This window comes from Drosophila mojavensis, unplaced genomic scaffold (assembly GCF_018153725.1).
Source record: "Drosophila mojavensis isolate 15081-1352.22 unplaced genomic scaffold, ASM1815372v1 contig_74, whole genome shotgun sequence".
NCBI classification, from domain to species: Eukaryota; Metazoa; Arthropoda; class Insecta; order Diptera; family Drosophilidae; genus Drosophila; species Drosophila mojavensis.
Window position 1 is genome coordinate 9,195,858 of NW_025318899.1, and position 21,815 is coordinate 9,217,672.

Sequence of the window (21,815 nt, forward strand, 5' to 3'; positions counted from 1 at the left end):
CATATTTCTCAATAGCCGATAAGTGGCAAATGGTGCTAAAATAAGTGTGCATAAAATTACAATTAGCATAGCCAAGTTATTTATAGCTCTTGTGCGGCCTTGGCAAAGGGCGAATGATCGTTGCATGTTGGTAATTCTTGAGTTTGTGTCTTGCACTTTGCTCCGTCCATCTGGCCTGATCAGTTTCAGCAGCTTAAAGACCCGCCCCAGCCACACCTGCGCCTATGTGTAATAAAAATTAAGAAAACAGCCGCACTTTAGCCAGCCGAAGCTGAAGATGTGTGCAGCGCAAAGGTCAGTAGAGAAGAAGCTGGTTAGGAACGCAGATGCAGCACCATTACAGCCAACGGCTACGTCTTGGTCAACATAAACAAGTTGCGAGAGCGAGAGAAACAGAGACTAAGAGCGAGAGCGAGCTAGAGCCAATGGCCAACTCGCTCTGGCCAAACGAAGCAGCTGACCGGAGCCGAGGTGTCAGAGCCAAACACAGACGATCGATCGGCTCCAGAGAGAAGTCTCCAGCGCGCAACGTGTTTTAGTTGCGTTCAAACGCTTTAGTCTGTAAGTAAGCAAGCCGAAAGCCAACGCAACAGTCACGAGAAACGGAGCTACGATCGAGGCTCTGGACGGTTCGAGAGCTCAGCGCCGAATGCGAACAACTTTGGAGTTCGGTCCGCTCAGCAGAGTCAGCAGGCCAAACCTCAGCAAGTGAGAGTCGAAAACACGGCGCTCTCCCGTGGCAGCAGCCACAGCCACAGTCAACAGCAACAACAACAACACGGAAAGAAAGTCAAATCAAGAGGCGGCACGACGAGATCGCTCGATTACCTAATAGTGAGGCTGGCGGTGCAGATTAATGGCCAGACGCTCTCCATTCCACAACGCCATGAATATAGCAGGAGAAAACAGAAGCTTTGAGACTAAACACACCAGAGTTATCAACAAGCCGAACCAAAAACAAGCGCTGTCAGCAACAGCAACAACAAAATACGATCGTCGCCTCTATCGAACCATTGTGAATTCATATCCATAATTTGTAGATCTGCGGATCTATGGCATCTATGCATTTGTAATTTAGAAAGCGCCTGAGCAGCATTATACCACACAGAGATCACAGTTAGAGCACGCCCGAGTGCAGCCATTCACCCACGACACACGCTCCGTGGAGCACACAGAGCTAGTGCAGCCTGCAGCGTGTTTGCTTTCTCCTCTCGACCAGGTGGCAGTCGTGTCCACATCGCCGTCGCCGTTGCCGTCGCGAAGCTCTCTTACACAACCCGCGCAATGATAGTGCTACGCTTCACGCTCTTCACACTGCTCCTATCGCTGGCCAGCGTCGGTTCCGGTAAAAATGCACCACAAGATGTGTCGACGCCGCCCCTCGCAGTGCCTGTGCGAAACGTGCCGCACAGACTCCCAGCAGCCAGCCACAGTCACAGCCATAGCAACAGCAACAGCAGCAGCAGCAGCAGTCGAGGCAATGTACCAATTTCGATTGTCCAGCAGCAGCAGCAGCAGCAGCAGCAGCAGCAGCAGCAGGAGGCGGCATCAGCCTCAAATGCACGCGACAAGCGAGGTAAGTACTTGATAGCTATTCCATCGCATGTTGGCCAAGTGGCATCGAGTGGATAAATCCATGCCAAGGCTGATCCAGCGATACATTTGAATGAGACCGCCTCAATACCTGTGCCAATATTGAAGATTGCACTTAGAGACAGACAGTGAGAGAGAGAGAGGGGGAGAGAGGCAGGGGGAGGGGTAGAGAGAGATTGTTACATATATGTGTATGTATATATCATGCATCATTGATCTGCCTTGGCTAGCAGCTGTTGAGGCGTGAAAGTTGATATTAATGAAATTGACCTTAACGTCTCGTTGAGCATAACGTTTTGATGGGCTTAGCGAGTATTTGAAAAATAAAAGGTAAACACTCCATAAAAATATTTGCTTGTGAATTTGCTGAAACATTTAACTGTTGACGATAATCTAAAATCATGTTTTAATCAACGCTTAATTAATGAATGCAAAATAATATAAGCATTTCTTTCTTTCTCCGCTAAACCAGCTCAGTCGCTGTTATATAAAGGCCGATAAGATTATTAATGTCATTGGCATCTTAATATGTTAACACATTAATTATAAACAACAACAAAAACAGACATTCATTTTTTTTTAGCATATAGTTATTCTTGTTGCATTTGGCTTGCTGATGACCTCACGATTAGCCCGATAGACTGAATTCAATCCGCAAATATATACAGACTCGTATTGATAGAATGTGTTTAAACTTGGGCGTTTATTGACTTTTTGGCTTTTGAGTTTGGCTATTTCGATCACCTTGTGACATTTTGAGGCAACGCGTGCGAGTGAGATTTATCTCTTGATATATGCGATATACACGATATATACATATAAATGTCCATATCTCGCTCTAATGTATTTTATAATATTCCCGTTTTCCTTTCTTTTTCTATTGGGTTCAATCACCTGCTTTGCCAACACAAATAGAAATTTCTACCGATAAATTTGTCATTTCGAATGGGCCTATTATGCATGCAAGCTGTTCAGCAAGTTCTTAGGCCGAATGAAGTCTTACAGCATATTTTATGCTAATGCTGATTAATTATTAATGTGCTCAAATCTATTCTTAAGTGCTGCCATAATTAACGTTCTCAGATTGTGCTCCGTCGCGGCGGCAGAGAACGTAGAGCTACACTTGAGATCATTAATAAGCGTGTTGTGTCTGGCATTGAACTGCGCGTATTGTTCGTCTGTCGTGTATCAAATTTGTCTGCGTCAATCAAAAGAACAGACCGCAGCTCGGCCAACGGGGCGTATGCGCTTTGGTGTTGCGTTACGCATACGCCGCATATTACACTCGGTTTTCCTTCTCTTTTTTTGCTGCGGCTAATTGCGAGTGCATCGATTGCGCCAGCATGGCAAAAACTAAATGAAATGAAATGGAATGAAATGAAAACTAAAGCACACTTTTTTCGCCTTCGTTGCTTGACGGAATGTGCGCGACTCATAAAAAGTCGCAACAATTTTTGGCATACATATTTTTCGCACATGGCGCATTGCACAACAGCAAGCGAAACTCTTTTGTGGGGCAGCCAGTACTTGAGTAGATGCTGTGCTGCTGCTAATTGACCTCTTTTCAGCCAAGCGGCAATTACACGGCCCTCAATTCTTTTCCAGCAGCAGCAACAGCAGCAGCGGCAGCTCTGCTGCTTCTGAGATACGGCTACAGATACAAATACATCATCCGCTGTAGCTGGCGGGCTATTTGCAACAGATGCAAGTCAGAATGATTTACTGTTTGATTTGCACTGTATCTGTATCTGTAGCTGTAGCTGTTGTTGTTGCTGCTGCTGTCTTTTGCATTTTCAAGGCAGTTGCCAGTTGCCAGTTGCCGTTGCAGTTGCAGCCAACATCCTCGACGTGAAGTCTCAATGATTTATGTGCCTGGCCAGCGACAATTAGCCAATGTGTTCATGCCGTGTATCTTTTGCGATAGGGATAGACATCAATTCGAGCAGAACTGGGTTAAGCAATGCCATCAATTGCTGCCACATAGTTGCCGCTGCATAGCTGCACGCTGCACGATATTATTGGAGAGCAATCGAACGGCAACCGAAAATGCAACAGGCATATTTGAAAACTGCGTGCTAAACGGCGCTCAGAGATCGGCCAACTGGATTAGATTGTGCATTTGGGCCATCACGATTTCGTAGCGACTTTCAATTGGTCAATTGGTCAACTGCACAGACAATGGCATGTAAATTGCGACAGCAGCAGCAACAACAACAACAACAACAACAGCAGCAGCAACAACTATGTATAACAAGACTACCTTCAGCAATTGAAATGCGGCTCATTATGAGCGACAAATACTCGTAATATCTCAAGGATTATTGAGCTCGATTTGTTGTTGGCTCGTTGAGAACAATTCGATGCGTGTTAACAATGGGCCGCAAATGTGACTGCCATTAGAGTCCATTGTTTGGCCCGAGCGACCCATTGTCTGTCCGCCTGTTCGAGTGGCCGCCTCTCCGTGACCCCAGACGAACGCAATTATACAATATATAGGATGCTCGGCAATTTGAATCGATAATTAATGCCACGAGGAAGCACATACAAATATTGATGACTCAGCTGTCAGCTGTCAGCTGTCAGTTGATGTATTGAGTGCTCTGCACTTAGACACAGATTGCATCTGAAATGGCTGAACAAGAGCAAAGAAAATCGATTTTCAATTGAGACATTAAACCAATTAGTAATTATGAGCTGATATATTTTGCCTTTCCTTTCGAAAATGTATAAACGTGGAGCTGCAAATGGAGATTTTGAGCTAATGAACTATAATTATGTGAGTAAAGCAAGGTTATAAAATCAATAGAAATTGTATTTAATTCGTTTTTGATTCTTGCCTTGAAGTTCGTTTTAAAAAATAAATGGACGATAACATTTTCAAAGCAAAACCATCAATCTATATCAAGTCAAATTATTTTAAAATCAAATATAGATAGGTTTGACTAGGTTTACGCTGCAGCTTTTAAAGGTATACATAAGTGATTTGGCTAAAATTGCTATAATAGAAATTGCTACATAGTTATATATAGACCCTAATCGAGATATACATTTAGCTGGAATGCATAAATATCAATATAATGTTTATACAATTGAAGTTTCTCTACATGTTGAACACGTTTCTCAAGTGCTATCGAATCTATTTGCAGAACACATAACATACCTCTAAGATATCTCCTAATGGACCACACTCGATTATATTGCTCTTATTTACTTTCTAGACATAAACTGATTTAGTTTTCATGCAGCTGGCATGTTTTAATAGTTCGCTCTCTCTCTTTCTCTATCTTTTCGCATCTCTCACTCTCCCTCTATATATAAATTCCCCTTCAGATCATATATCAATAAGATTTATGAGCTACTCCGCTTAAACACACCCAATTTCAATATTTAGCCAACATTCAGTACTTTAAGACGTGGCTATAATTCGAATTTTATTTGCCCTTTTAGCCAGGCAAAAGCCAGCTTGAGCTTGGAGGGAACTTTTAAACGACGACTTGTGGGTTCAAAGAAAAAAAAAACAGTAGAAAACAGAAATGATTACCGCAGGCAGAGAGAAAAAAGAAAACAAAGTGAGGAGAAACAACGACAATAAATTGCGTAATAAATTTTACCTCGTTTTACACACTTTAATGATGGTAAACATATTTGTAAAGGCGTTACAAAAACAAAAAATAATAGACGATAATAAAATTTAGTGAAACAAACCCGAAATGGCGGGCAATCAAAATTTTGTGGAGCGTACGACAATATTTTGATGCTCTTTTGGGTGTGTTGTGGAGCTAATGCATCAAGCGAACTGTTAAGGAGCAGTTAAGGCCTTTAACGACGCTTTGTCAACGCCGTTTACTGCGGCATTCATATCAATTATTTGGCAATTTGAACTCATTAACCCAAAGGGGCGCTGGCCACTGAACCATCAACTGGAACTGGAACTGGAACTGCAATCCGTTCAACTGTCTCTGACAGCCTTGACACACTTACACTTATTGCTGGGGGGGACTGAGCTTCCAAATGGCAAACGATCAATCTGTCATTAAACACACAAACGAAAAAGAAGCAAAGTAAGCCGGAAGACCCACAAAAAAACCAACAAATTTAAAAAGCAAATTGTAAATTTATAAGCCGCTTCAGCATGAGCTAACGATCGACCAGACTGACCAGACTATGCGACCCCGAGGCTGCGGCGGGCATTCCCGTCTGTCTCTGGGTCACACATTTGATTGATGCATGTCACTTAAGTGACTGAGGCAAAACGTCATGATGTCTATCAAATCAAATTGCAGCAAATCATTAACTCACTCTTGGGTGGCTTATGCACATATCCATAGCTTGACTTGGCCTTAAATGTTCTCACACAGAACTAGCTGCAAAAACTGGTCAAAGATGTTTGGTTTCGGCTAGAACAGCAGATTGCCTTGCAGCGCATCTGCTAGTCGAGCACACTCGTCTGGAGCACTTTTAGCTGCTAAGCCAAGACTTGATAAACTCTTGACCTTAAGATTTAATTGATAGCCAGTTGCTTATACAGGTTGTACATGTGTTTATACCCTGTAAACAGGAAAGCTGAGCAAGATAAGTTGATCTGTGCACCTATTCCACCTTTATACTCAACTTAATCTTCATCTCTCTCACCCCTCTCTCTTACTCCGTCTCTCTGTCTGTCTTTATCAAGAATGAGCAATTTATGTGTCTCTCTCTTTCTCACCATCTCTATCATAGGGTATTAGCTAGTTGTGCAATTTCGCCCTCTCTCTCTCTCTCTCTCTCTCTCTATCCCCCGCTCACTAAACTACTATTACTTGTTCATTACTTGATTTTCTGCAACTCATCTTCAGCGTGAGTGTGGGCCGCCCGGCGTTTATGTAATTGCCCCAGCAAAAATGGTCGAAGTGTTCACCACCTGTTGGGATTGCTTAATGGCCGCGGCCCACATATGATTACATTGATTAATCGTGCATCAAACCAATTTCAGGTGCCACCAGCAGCAGCACGACGCACAGCACGCACAGAAGAGGCAGAAACCACAACATCAGCCCGGGCACCAACAGCAATCACTTTGAGCTGGATCAGAGCGAGCTGGCGCGCCAGAATCAGATAACCCAGCAGATCTTTGCCAACTTTCTGGAGCGCCGATTGTTTCCCCATCGTAATGTTAGCCAGAAGATACCCACCATAGAGGATATACTGCCCAAGCCGAAGCCGCTTCATCCTCGTCCACGCGGCTTCGCGGCCAACATCGACAGCTTCAAGAGCGGCGGAGGAGCTCAGCGCAACCGTCTGGCAGCTGTGGCGGCCAGCAAGCGGCTGACGAGCTCGAATAGTCGGCTCGTGACCTACGAAGACGAGGAGGAGGATCTGGCGGATCAGCTGTCCCAGGCGAATAGCAATCCGCACGATGAGTACGACGATGATGTGCAGGAGTCGCTGCAGAGCGTGGAATCCGAGCAGCACGATCAATACTATGGCAATATATTCCAACGCGATCCCAGCGAGAATGAAATTGATAGCGGTAAGTGTTAAAGAGCTAATATCTCTATGTAGACTAATGAGGCAAGCCAGTGTTAAGTGTTGGAAAATGCCCATAAAAGCATTATTAAATGCATAATAAGGGAGTCACAAGCCAAGTGATAGGTTAAATGAAAGCAATTAATCACCAACCATAGTAAATGAATCAACACATGCAATTCATAACGGTAAGTGTTGGAAAACTACAAAGAGGCCATTAATCAAGCTCATAATCTGTAAGATAAAGACATCAAGCGTGGAAGGGGCAACTGCCCCATTTCGATCCCCTACTTTACACAGACGACCATCCATCAAATTACAAATTACAAATAGCTGCAGCGATCGCTGTAATAATCGCATCATCAACATGCCCGTTAATAGTCTTGCTTTTCGTTTCTTAAGTAGTTGCTGCTGAGAGTGTTTACATGCTCTAAGGCAAAGTCAAAGGCGAAGGCAATGGAGCTTAGCTGCAAAGATTGCCAGTTACAACTAACGATAATAACTGAAATACTCATTTATTCACGTCAAATATCATCAGTATTATATATTATCGTATCCTTCCTTAAAATAGGAATGCGACTAATACACGAAATGATCCACAGATAAAAATGACTGTTGAGAGAAATTCAATAACTGGTGACCACTTCTTCACCTCGTTCATTGAGCTACCCTCGATACAAAGAACAGATAGTTGACGACGATACATCTTGCTGTACTGGCTATATAGAATACTTTGGAATTTACGATATATCTGTTTTCCAATCTGTGCACGACTCTAAATTTTCTGCTCTGACATAAATGAATTTTAAGCCGATTATAACAAAATATCTATCTAGAAAGTCACAGGCCACTGCTCTATTAAAAAATTACAAATAGCTGCACCTATCGCTATAGTAATCGTATCATCAATATAACCTTGCTTTTAGTTTCTTAAGTAGCTGCTGTTGATGCAGCCCCCGTAAATATTTACACACTCGAAGCAAAGGCAGAGGTGATGAGCTTATTTATTATATCACATCTCAGCTAAAGACGGTGCTCTATAGAAGTGAGGAAACATCGCAGACATTTCGTGTAATTCCTTAGCGTATTTAAAGTCTCTTTTAATATCGCATTCAGCTGACCCAGTAACAGCATTAAATATGCCTCACTCTGGCTGTTCTTGAGTTTCATTTTTTGTCGCTATTCGAGTCATTTATTTGCATACAAAAGCGTTTTGTTGCTGTGGTAAATGTCGTTTTCGCGCCGTTGCGGTTCATGGCCCACGAGGCGTATGATGGATGCCGTTTCTTATGTCATTTGCAGCGTCTGCGTAGTATTTGCATTTAATTTATGCCTTGTTTTCCCTGCCCATACTAACATCTGTTTACGCAACTTCATCTGTAAATTCGCCTCGATTTTATTAACCAACTTCACTTGCAGTCGCCAATCGGCTTCGCCTTCGCATTTGATGCCATCCGCGGCACTTGTACAATATTGAACTTTATCATTCGATATATTGTCTCATTTCAACAGTCAACAGAAACTCGTTTTCAATTTACCTCTCAATCTCTAGATTTGCCCATTGAATTGACACCTCCATACATACAGCAGCCGCAGCTGTGTTTCGCTAAGATTTTGTGTTGATTTGGATTCCGATGTTAGAACTAAGTCGTTTCAATGCAGCTCATTGTTTTCTTATCGCAAATCGAATTCGAGTTTATAAACACATTAAATACTCAAATTAAATGTGACAATTATTTCTGATCGAGTAGAGCTATAAATCTCAGGCAAGCTGCCTGCGGGAATCACTTAAAACCTCTCGGCTTGGGTTAAACGAACCCAAGCGAGCCAAATTAATTAACGTATTGTTGCCAATGGAATACTGCTAGAAAATTAGCTATATAACAGTTTACACAAAATTATATTTAAACAAAGAAGCTAGAGAAGTTAAAGAAATATTTAATTAAAATAAATAAAAAACATAATTAAATAAATATTTGTATAGCTTTTAAAAAAATATTTTTGAAGTACTTTTGTAAAATATTTTCAGCTATACATTAAATATTTAATTATTTAAAGTTATTTTGAATATTTTAATATACTATCAATAACAATTTTGGTAATAAAAGATTGTGATAAATTATTTAATTATAGTGTTCTCAGCATCGAAAATTTCATGTTTTCTAATAAAGTTTCGAAATCGCCTAGAGCGCAAATTATATATTTTGACTATATTTATTACCCTATACGCCAAGGTCGAACAAGTTTGAATACAAAAGATTAAAAATATTATATTTTAAAGACATATACTAAAAATTCAAGTGATCCATTAGCTAGTTTTCTATGCGAATTAGTATTGTATTTTTATGTTTCGTAGACAGTTAAATTAATGATCCCCAACTAGGCTTAGTTAAACACGTTTTGCAAATCACGTTTTCAAGAATCGTCATAATTTCATTTGTAAATAACTAGCAAATGAGACGCCCTGGGGCTATAAAGCCTAAAGTCTGTCATTATTTAGCCCCAATATAAATTCCTCAACTAATTACTGTGATTTGATAAGATGTCAGATGTTACATTAATAGATAGCTCTATAAAGTAGCAAAGGGCACACTTCCGACATTGTTTCTGGATCAATTAAGTTTCTGTTACAAAGGAATTCGCCATGAACTGGGATTTGCTGCTGTAATCTAATATCAATGCCGAATGCTAATCAAAGCAAATGTTTTTTAATGTCTGGCTACATAATTAAGCAGCTTCAAACGTGTTTTTCTCCGTCGAGCTTAGCTGGCAAAAACAAAGAATTAGCCGCTAAAATTCCCAGTTACAGCAAACAACATTGATTCAAATTTTCATTCGTTTATTCAGAAAGTATCAAAATATCGTCTCGCTTTAAGCGATGAATGCGATTATTATACGAAATGATCCACATATTAAAATGACAGTTGACAGAAATTCTATCAATGGCGTCCACTTCTTCACCTCGTTCATTGCGTCCGTTTCGAGAGCCTGAAAAGATGCCTTCTTACGATACATTTTGCTGTTTCGTCTAATGTAATATTTTGGAATTTATGTAGAGGTGTATATATAATATACACATGTACAGCTTGTATATATATGAATATATTTGTAATTTTCTTTCTTTGCTCAAATCAAAGTTTTCTTCTCTGACACTTAAGGCAAATGAATTTGGAGTTGATTCTAACAAAAGAAAGCCGGATTCCCACATCGACTTGCATAATCATCATAATACGACCCACATTTATATTAAGCATAATTAATTTGAAATTTGAAATAAACATTCTTAGTTTTGCGTCAGTTTGTGTGCATATTACGTATACGCAGCGTAGCTGCTGTCAAGGTCAGTCGCGTGGCTTGGCTCGCTGCGAAAGCAAAAGTATCTGCCACAAATGGCATTGCGGAGCCGCAGCTCGAAGCTTGGCTTAGTAACAGAAGTTGAGCTTCAGTGAAATTGCAATTCTTAGAATCGAGAGAACTTTGCGGTGCACAGACCAGAAATTGTTTGAAATTTGAGTGATTTTTTTTGCCTGTTGCGGTATTTGTATTTTGTTTTTTTGTTTTTTGTTTTTTTTTTTTGTGTTGTATGTTTTTTGTTATGGTGCTCGTCTCATGCTCAAGCTCGACTCTTTTGTGGGCATGTCAAAAAAATTGAAGCACGCTCCACTGATGGTTACCTTGGTGGGCCAACTGCGACTGCGACTGCGACTCCGACTGAAGCTGTGGCTGCTACGTCAAGTGTCAGCTGCAGGCCCCACTCAACACTCGACAGACGCCAACAAGTGTCCACACACTCTCACACACACACACATTAAGAGAGACCGACTGACGGACAGAGCAGCACATCTCAGCTCGGATGCTAATCTTCAGAGCGTTTCGATTCACACCGAAAAAAAAAAAACAAAAAATTATATGGAAATAAAAAAACCTCATCAAACGAGTTGCAGCGTCGCTCCGGCCAACCTGTTGAACCTGTCCCGCTCTCGCACTGAGCGTCGCTCAGGCAGCTGCACGCTCTCTCTCTCTCCAGCTCTCTCGTGTTTCTCTGGTGAATTCTGCGTAAGTTTGCGTCCAAGCGCTCCGAATTGGTTAGTTCTTCGCCAGTCGACGGTCAGTTTGGGCGCGCATGCGCACGGGTCTTTAAATCTTGTAACATATATAGATATATACATACATATAGCTGTAGCTATAGCTGTACATATATACCTATATCCCAATAATATTTGGCTAGTTATATTTCGATTATTGTGCGCCGTCTTGATTTGAATCTTTTGGCAACTTTCGATTTCGTTTGACGCCAGCTCGCTGACAATACAAAGCGAGAAATAGAGAAAGAAACGCGCATCTTTTAAATACGAGAAAAATTCATATGTTAATTCGGGCTGCTGCTGCAGCAGATTCATAAATTTCGAACGAAAATGCGTTGAAAAGCTACGAAGGCAGCGAAATTTTGTTTTGGTTTTGCTATCTTTACGGAAGTGCAAATTTGCATAACTGGAATTGAAATATTTCAGAAAATATCCAAATCATAAATAAATAAATTTTAATAAAATACATTTTTCAACTGAAGTATTTCAATAAACATATACCATATTTATATAGACGCAGCGAATAACGAAACAGAAAGAAAACCCAAAAACAATAAAACAAGAAACTAAACAAAAACAAATCATGCAACAATCTTTCGCTCTGTCTGTGATAATCGCCCTGCAGCTGCTCAGCTGCAGCGTGGACAGGACATTGGCAACGCCGAGCAAAGCATCAGGTCCTGTCGCTGGTACGTTTCATCCATCAACCAAAGTCTTATAAGTCTGACCGATTGCATAATACTCGCGCGCTGGCACATCCTTCCGGCTCGCGCATATCTGTGCACAACAGACTTTCACTTTCCAAATTTGGCATTTATTTATTTGGGTTTTATTGAAATTTACGCCGAACGTTTAATTAGGGAGCTGTTTACACATTTCTGTTTTCTGTTACTGTTACTGTTTCTGTTTGTATTTGTATTTGCTTTTTTTTTTTTTTTTTTTGTCGTCGGCTGCTGTCGTGTTGAGTTATTCCATTGATTAATTCGCTTTGCTACAGTTTTCGGTCTATTTATTTATTTCTTTTTTTTTAAGGTTTGCTTTGAGCAATCAATGAAATTAGTTGAGTGATTTTTGGTATTGTTGTTGCTGTTGTTACAGCTGCTTCATTTTTTTGTTTTTGGTAGGCTGTTGAAATATTTGATTGTCGCCAGAGTTGAACCGACAAAAAGCAGCAATAAATCACTAAAAGGAACGCATAAATTTGTTTGTCAATGAGCAATGTGGGCGGAACAGAAGGCCAGGGTCAGATGGATAAAATAAATAGAGCAATCAGGCGAATTTATCTAGATTTATGCACAAGTAAACATGCAAAATTGTGTAAAAACGGAGCCAACACTGCGTATGCGTGATATTTGGAAATAAAGTTATTAGAGCTAACAGGGTATACTTGAAGCTAGCAGAAACACTGGCTGATGGAAGACCACATGACATAGATAGATTTGCCAAGCAACAAACATTTTTTGTTTTGTTTTGTTTTTTTTTTTTTTTTTTTTTTTTTTTTTGTATTTTGGAATTAGTTAAACCTGTTGTGTGGCTCGATGCATATGAAAACTCCAAGCAGATTTGCAATCTTGACAACTAATCAAATGTTTTTTTTTTTTTTTTTTAAGCAAGTCGAAATGGGTAAAAAAAGAAGAGTTTTATTGATAGTTTTTCGTTTTTTTTTTAGCTTTTTCGTTTTAGAAGTTTAAATATGCAGAATGGAAACATAAAATTGTCGAAAACGTGTTGATATCATAGAAATATTAAAAAAAAAAAAAACAACATTAAAATTAACATTTAACGATTCCATTGTTTATAATTTTGAATAACCACAACAAAAGGAAATATATTTACTGTACAGGAAGTTGCTCAGCCAGAGTCACTTGAATTTCCATTAAGTGCTAAGCAATGTTAAGTGCTCAGGATAAGTTTTAAAGAATTCCCTTAATTCCCTTCATATCTTACGCAACGTCACAGATATCCGCCTGACCTTGCCCAACTCACTCTTAATTGGATTCGAATTCTCTGAAGGAAATTTGTATATTTATTGTAAGCATTGGCATTGACTTTGACTGCCGTTGCCGTTGCCGTTGCCGGTGCCACGCCCTCCCTACGAGCTGCACGAAACTGAGCTGAAAATTGAAACTGGTTTACCTGTCAGCAGGCAAATTAATTGCCTGCCAAAGAAACTGCCATAACAACGCATGAATAATAAACCATAAAATCTATACTAAATATTGACTTTATTTATTAATAAGCAACGGTAATTTTATAGCCAAACTTTTGTCCTCAAACACCAGTAAATTAAGTTTGACTGCAAATCTCATCAATTTGCACCTTTGATTCGCTGCCTGTCTCGTGCGATCCTCAGCTTTATGCAGTTCGCAGACCGGTTAATCTCTATGGGCACTCGACTTGACACAGCCAATTAACAATCCGTGTGCTTCAATGCGATGATGCAATGCAATGGAAAGTTTTCTTTTTCTTCTTCTTAAATTAAAATTGAAATGGGTGAAAAATTGCGAACAGCTTCTTGAGTTTTGAGTGACCGGAAGTACTGGGCTATCATGTACTTATGCTTCTATGTATCAAGTCTTTGTTATTTCAGAATGATCAGCTTACACATGATTTCTTGATATATAAAACATATTATCACTATATAAATTTCTGAATATTTATTCAAATTAACAGCAAGTCTTCCCTAGTCAGCTTAGTCTAACTTCATGATCAACTTCATTGCTCAACACATATTTGACAACTTTATCTTTTACTCTATATGAAGCAGTTTCTTCCCTTATTTGGCATGCCAAAGATATTGCTCATACGCCACGTCTTCCCTAGACATACATCACAGCTCAACTTCTGACATTATTAGACTGCATATTCGACCCATATTTCGCTACAGTAGCTCACAGCCTTATTCCAAGCTGTCTAATGACAACATTAACCTATTCAGTCTCATCTCAAAGTTAGCCTTACTTCTGTGTACTTCATACTCATTTAGCTCTAACTACAGCATTTAATGCAAATAGCAACATTTTGGAGCTCATTAAAAACGTCAATTGCAACATTTTCATATTAAAGTAAATTTTATGTACACTTGTTTTATTTTTATAAATATATATATATGTAATTTTGTATGTAGCCAACACACACTCATTCTCACTCATTCATTGTAAATGTTTGTAAACAGTTCGCAGGCAGCCGAATTTCATATTCCATTATTCAACTCTATAATTATCATTAGTGACGCCTTCTGCAGGGCCTTGGCTCGTAATGGCAGCCATTGCGGATGATTAATTAACCAAATTTTCGCGAAAATGTTTGCTGCCTGCCATATTTGGGTGCCGTGTTTATTGTCTTTTGTTAAGCTTGGCTATAACAGCAAAAGAAATAAAATAAAGTAGAAACACAAATGCCGTTAGCTTGGCTTCACACATAATACAAACCCATATACATCATTGTGACCTTCACATAGTCAGAATCTATTGTGAGCTGTCGCTGACCTTGATTTAGTTTCGATTTCATTTATAGATCCCGCCAGCCTATCAAAGCCATTGTCAGATATTCTCAGCGCTAGCTTATGCTGCTCATGAACAGGTTCAACTCGTTGGGCAGCGAGCGAACCAGTTCCAATTTACACTGTTTTTCAATCAATAAATAAGCTATCATAATTCAATATGTGGCGAAATGTGAGTACGCAATTAGCTGAAAGGTTTTATCTGTTCAAAACTGGAGATTTGCTTGTTTTATGACCAAATTCAATGCGAATGACAATGTTTATAATTTTTGATGGAACGACTGATTAATTGGCCTGGGGAGTAAGCTGGCTGAGTTGAGGTGTGGTGCCTAAACGAAAATATTCACAATGAGCACTCGAGGTATGCGCCATTTGTCCACGTTTATGTAACATGCCAAACTTGATTGATGGATCTTGATTAGATTCAGCAGACGATTTGAATTTATAGCTGTTCTGGTTACCTGCTATACGTCTCTATATGTGCATTTGTATAATCTATCTATATTCTAATAAATTCTAGAGGAAAGCAGTAGCTCGAGTATCTGTCAGGTGTGCTTCAGGTATCTCAAGTCTCTTCTCCTAATTAAAATACACACGATTTGTAATTTCAGTGAATCAGTTAGGTTTATAGATTTTCGATTATATCTGGCTTAACTGAGCTGATTTGTATTCATTAGCTGGAATCGTCTCGGCTCGTAACTTGTATAATTTAAAATCGCTTATTTTTTATAACTGTTTATTCAATTTTATTGCTGATATTGTTTTTCGACCTTGATATTTCGATGCCCGTTTTACAGAAAGAAACCAAAAAAAAAGTAAAAAAGATCATCTGTTGTTTTGAGATATTTTCATTACTGATATGCTTCCTTGATTTCTATTTTTAGACTGCCCCAACTGCGTGGACGAGTCGCAGTACACGCCAAACAAATGGACGATGCCGCTGCTGAAGCTGGGCGAGAAGCGCTACTACCTGGGCATCTTCTTCAAGGTAAGCCACATTCCGAGCTGCAACTGTGCAACGGTTCAACGGTCTGCAGTCCGGTTCATATTTTGCCATTAAATTAGCATCTGCCTTCGCAAATATGCATAAGAAGCTTGCAACAGACAAAGCTGACATACATATATACAAATATGCATACATGTACATACATATATATATAAGCAAGTACAGACATGCGGTAATCCGAGATCTCTCTCAGGCACCTCTGCCCTTTCGAGGCAACTGGCTTGTTATCATTGATGCTTAGCCTCAGAACTGATATCAGGGCCACATTGGCTCGATCATCAGCTAGATATTAACTAAATAGATGGCCCTGATGTATCGATCGGCAGATGACTGGCCTGGGCACGCATCGTCTATGTCAGCCTATGACGAAGTTGTGTGTATCAAATTATATTTATATAATTTATGCACCCATTCATATTATAAACATATTAGTAGAGCGCATAAAAAACGCGCCCAAAACGCGTGCGTTTTTAGCGCGAATCGTAACGGGTTTTTGTTGTTGTCTTTATTTGTTATTGATTAGTAGTAGTGGAGTAGAGACGAGTATGCAAATGTCTAGCAACGGTTGTGCATTCAAACAAACGCAATAAATTGTCAGCGCTAACCATGTATAAAGAGGAAATCTCCTTGAACTTTAGGCCACGCCAAGCAGCCACTGAAATCTCGGTTTGTAAATCAGGCAAGCAAATCAAATTAAGCGTTAGACAAAAGATGATGATTGAGATTTGAGGAGGAAGCTGCCTCAGTCTGTCTCAGTCATCCGGTGACCGTTATAAATGACACGCAAAGGTCACAGACAGCTGGGCGCAATGGATTGGGTCAAACGTTTCTGTTCACATGCAGGGAAAAGGAATTTCGAATCGAAGATCTTCGAATTGTAGAGCGCGAGCCATTAATTTTGCTTTGGCATTAGCAATTTGTTTAGATCAAAGCGTTCGACTATGATTGCCAAGCAATTAATTAACGACATACTTAATACAGAATTCGAGCTAAAAGCAGAAGTGATCTAAGCTCTTTATATGGTATATTTGCAATTAATCAGCATTGCTTAAACGAGTTCAAACTTTGAAGCTTCTCAATTTAAACGATATCTATTAAATCAGCAGAGCTTTACTTGTATATATTTATACATGTGTATATACTCTATATAATTATATTAGTGCAGGCAACAACAACAAGAAAAGTAATTAACTTTTGTTGTACACATTGTTTTATGATGACTTTGGCAAACAGGCAGGCACAAAAAGGGGGCGGGGCGGGTGCGATTCATTGACAAATAAAACGTTCCTCTATTGTGCGCATGCCGACAGTTAGATTGTGAATTGTATTCATTATTCGTACATTAATTAAGAGCAGGTGCGACAGTTGATTAGATGGCGTTGCACAGAATTGCCAACAACATGTCGCCCCCGACGCCTCTAATCAAGTTTCGAAATTCCGATTGACAGAGAACATTCACCTTATGAAACGTGAGCTAAATAACAGCATCAACTACAACAACAATAACAACAGCAGCAGCAGCAGCAATCGCAAAAACTTCTTCAGAAATGCTATGAACTGAGTTGTTTATGGCCCCCAAATCCCAATTAAGAATCGCTGTAAATCTCATGCATAATTTAACATATTTAACTTAGTTTTTTTCTTTCTTCCTCTGCTGCTGCTCTTGCGTATTACGCAATGGCACGCTGGCCAAAAAAAAAAAAAGAAACAAATTAAAATTAATTTGCCTGCGGCACGAATGAACGAGCGGACAGTCCAAGAAAACATCAGATGGCAGCCAGCCACTGGCCAATCAGCCAATGGATTTGGACTTGGTCGGTGTCTGCTTTTTTAATGCGACACTAATTGCAGTTGATTATGAGGGGAGGCGGGTGGGCGTGGTGTGCTATTAAGCAACGACTCTATCAATGCATGAATTCGACATGTTAATGACAATTACCAAAACAGTGTCAAACATTTTGTTGTCATCTAATTGAATCAAGCTGCCAATTGACTTGAATGTGGTAAAAGAACAGGCAACAAATTAATATATATAAATATATACATATTTTTCTTAGACTTACTGTATTGAGTAGTTTCTGCAATATTAACATAACAGTTTAACTGTGAGTCCAAATCAGCTCCTTTAGTCGGTTTAACTCCTGCCATGTCTAACCCGTTTTTGTCGCTTTAACCTGTACATATGTAAGAAGAAGGCCTAAGCTGTTATTAAATTAACTTTAATTACGATATAAGATTTTATATTTGGCAATTTCCACTCAGCCAGTGTGGAAACTAAATGAAAATCATTTATTGAACACTTTTATTTCTTTACTCATAATCAGCTTAAAAAGTAATTTACTTTTATATAGGCAGTGCTTGAGTGCTTTACTTTTGCTTAACGATTTCACACGCCCATTGGCTTAGGCAACACTTTGATATTCAGTTTCGGTTTCATTATCCATGTTATGTCCCCCAGCTGATTTCCAAAGATATTCATTATAAATAAGCTGACATGAACGTCATCTTAGATTCGCTTGTTTTGCTTCGGATGTTTTGCAATGAATACCCACACACTCACTCACTCACTCTCTCTCTCTCTCTCTCTCTCTCTCTCTCTCTCTCTCTCTCTCTCTCTCTCTCTCTCTATGTAGTTTACATAATTACATAATACCCATCGAACTCGAGCAAACATTCAATCATTCTGCTCCAATCCTTTCATGCAATTGCTGCTAGCCGCATGTGGCACATGTCACACACACATACACACACACATGGAAGCTTAACAATTCACATTCGATTGCATGACTGATCCACATCTTAAGCGCTGTGTCAGCTGCCACAGTCAGAGCTGCCTCACGCTGCACACCTGCCGCCTGCCGCCTGCTGCATGCCGCTTTGGCATCTCACCTGGCTGCAACGAGCGTCAATAAAAGTCGTCAACATTTTATGTTTCATTTCTGTTGTTGTCTTGCTTTTGCATTATTTAACAGTCAGCGCGCGCTTGCAACAAGGCTGCTGGGTAGCTGGCAGCTGGCAGGAGGCAGGAGGCGGACGGCAGGGCTCAACAGTTATGGCAACCGCCCACGCAACGACAGCCAATTAGAGACGACGTTGATGTGGCCAAAAACTCTTGATGATAGTCATCGGACGTGGCAAACTCTACTTTAGCTCTGCCATATCCTGCATAGTGTCATATATATATACCTACATATATATATATATATATATATATATATATATATATATATATTTCTATCAATAGATCAATATAGCAATAGCTGCAATTTGATATTCAATTAACGCTAATGGCTTTTGGTTACACACCTGGCCCTTGCTACGTCTAATTAGCCACGCCCACTGCCCCCACCGCCTGTTGAATCGCACACATATTTCTATACTCTATACTCTCCAGGTGTGTAGGTGTGTGTGCGTGTGTGCTTTGCCACCAGCAGGTGATGCGCATCTAAATCGATTACGCAACTACCACGTGCAGCACTTTGCCCGTGTCCTTTAGCCCTCTCTGTCTAGCTGGCTGCCTAGCTGGCTGGCTGGCTGGCTCTGCGGTCTACCGACCATGTCGACATCGGCGTCGTCATTAACTTTGCTTTAATTGTATTAGCCGTAATTGTGCGCGAATAAAGCGCAAACTGACGCAGCATCCTGACGCTATTGCCATCCTCTCCCTCCCTCTCTCCCTCTCTCTCTTGCACCCATGGCGCGGAGTGACGAGAAAGTTGTCATCCTTGTTGTTGTTGTTGTTGTTGTTGTTGTGTATGTGGCACGCTTACTGAAAGTGTTTATTGGGCTGTAAAAGTACGCTCCACTGACGCCTAGAAGTCAATTAGTTTGCCATATGAGCAAAAGAAAGAAAGCGGTAGCATCAGAGCACCGTCTCTGCACCTACCTACTCCTTGCCTCCTACTCCATCCCCACCCTTGCCTAAGGTGTTAAGGGTCGTGCTTACCTGACATGCATTTCATGCTGAATGTTGAACATTCTTTGGGCACATTCCTCAGAGCTTGCCAAAAAGTTTGGCTTATCGCAGCTACCCAATAGAGACTTCAGTGAGGTAGGCAAGCACTACCCATCAATAGACACTTAGCAGCATTCTTGCATGCTTAATTCATGGCAATTATTTTAATTGATAGTCAATAGAAATTAAATTTAAAGATAACAATGCCAAACATCAATCAATTAAATATGTTTGAATCTTAATTCAAGTTTACTTTGAGCTTCAGCATTCTGGCTGCAGCTGAGAAGCATAACTCAAGCTGCTCATCTCGAACCAGTTGGCTTGCAAACAGGTTGGCTAAGGCATGCAGATGATAAATATAAAGAGCTCAGATCAGCTCAAAATAGTTATGCTAATTTTAGCGAAATATATTGAGAATTTATGGCAAAAAATAAAAATATTTCATCTATATTTATTACAAGGAAATCACGATTTTTGAATGGAATATACATTTCCCGAGCACACCTGAATAGAGCATGATTAGAGGGTATTCAAATACTTATCAACTCGTCTCTCTCTCTCTCTCTCTCTCTCTCTCTCTCTCTCTCTCTCTCTCTTACAGGCGAATTGGTTCAAAGCCACGCAATATTGTCGCTACCATGGCATGCACTTGGCTAGCATTTCATCACAGGAAGAGAACGATAGACTGGAGAAACACATACGCGACTTTGGTAAGTAGACGAAGTAGTAGTAAAGGCAGTAGAAGAAGAAGAAAAGTCATGGAATAGCTGAGACCTGGGTTAAGTACTTGGACTGGTTTTTGAATGCAAAACGTGGGGCTTTGACTTTCTAGCGTGCATAATACGCGGAAGTGGGTAACCCAAAGCTGACAAAGGGAAAATTGCTGCAGTAGAGAGATGGCAGGGGGGCAAGCGGCAAGTGGTGACTCGGACAATGGACTGCAAATGCGGCGAGGCATTCAATTTCGCTGCACTTTCCACATCGAACTCGAAAAAGTGAATGGCCCGTTGGGCAGTTGGGCAGGTGGGCAGCCACGCCCATTAGTGACTATTCAAAACACCTTAATCCGATGAAAAGTGGGCATAATTTATAACTCTGTAAAACTTTTGCTGTTTCCCCTTGTCTGTTGGCACTAACAAAACGCAAAACGCACAACTCGTTCACAGGTTTGGGGCACGAGCATTTCTGGATATCTGGCACAGATCTGGCCGACGAGGGCAACTACTTTTGGATGGCCACGGGCCGGCCCATCACGTTCACCAACTGGAATGCCGGCGAGCCAAACAATTTCCGCTACGAGAACGGCGAGGAGGAGAACTGCCTCGAGCTGTGGAATCGCGATGGCAAAGGTCTGAAGTGGAACGATTCGCCCTGCAGCTTCGAGACCTACTTTGTCTGCGAGGTGCAGCCCGTCTGATGGAGCACAGTCCGACCGCACTTTCCACATCCCACATCTGCATAAACATTCGTATCTTCGTATATACACACACATATATATAGGATATCAAGCATACGACATGCGGCACACAAAGCAAATCGTTTAGTTGGCAGAAACAAAAGAAATTTAGTTGTTATGTTGCGTAGTGTACGCTAGTTGATAAGTGTGTAAGGGCATCTGAATTTTGCAGTGCTGTGCTGTGCATGTATTAATCTAATTCACATACGAACCCAAAATTTCAACATAATTTAACAACAATTTCGGATAAGTTCAAGTTCTTGTTGATGCTTAGCTAGTAAACAAATTTAAATTATACGTTCGTCTAGATCGTAGGAATGTAAAAAGAAACCAGAAAATAAAAAATTACCCCATTAAATATATGTATAAGCATATTTAAGTGCGATTAATGTGTGAAAATTTCAGGCGGTGCAACGGTGCGTATGAGCAACGCTCAATATTGGCCACAAAAATGCGCTCAAATAAAATTGAAAGTGCCTGTCAACACGAGCGTTTGCTCTCCGCACCCCACCCTCCCTCACTCGCTCTCTCTCGCTCTCTCTTTCGCTTGCTCGTGCTTTCTTTTCACCACTCTCTTGCTCTACATTCGCGCTCTGCTCTACTTGCCCCCCTCAGAATGCACCCACCTGTCGTCTGCCAAGCAGCTAAACACCACTAATGCCAATACAACTTATAATCATCTGGAACTGCTTGACAATGCTCCAGAATTTAAC

The 21,815-nt window shown here is 40.4% G+C and overlaps 1 protein-coding gene across 2 annotated transcripts; it reads left to right on the forward strand.

The window, feature by feature from the left end:
* Window positions 1–531: 531 nt before the first annotated feature.
* LOC6581918 (C-type lectin 37Db) lies at window positions 532–21,464 on the forward strand. 2 transcript variants are annotated; one of them, XM_002007595.4, is made up of 5 exons: window positions 532–1,576; window positions 6,566–7,102; window positions 15,570–15,673; window positions 20,248–20,356; window positions 20,813–21,464. In XM_002007595.4, exons 1-5 carry the CDS (start codon window positions 1,285–1,287, stop codon window positions 21,061–21,063), a joined length of 1,293 nt encoding a protein of 430 aa, XP_002007631.2. In that variant the 5' UTR covers window positions 532–1,284; the 3' UTR covers window positions 21,064–21,464. The 2 variants fall into 2 exon arrangements, with proteins under 2 accessions (XP_002007631.2, XP_015017636.1); XM_015162150.3 differs by lacking the exons at window positions 532–1,576; window positions 6,566–7,102 and adding an exon at window positions 11,200–11,872.
* The last annotated feature ends 351 nt before the right edge of the window (window positions 21,465–21,815 follow it).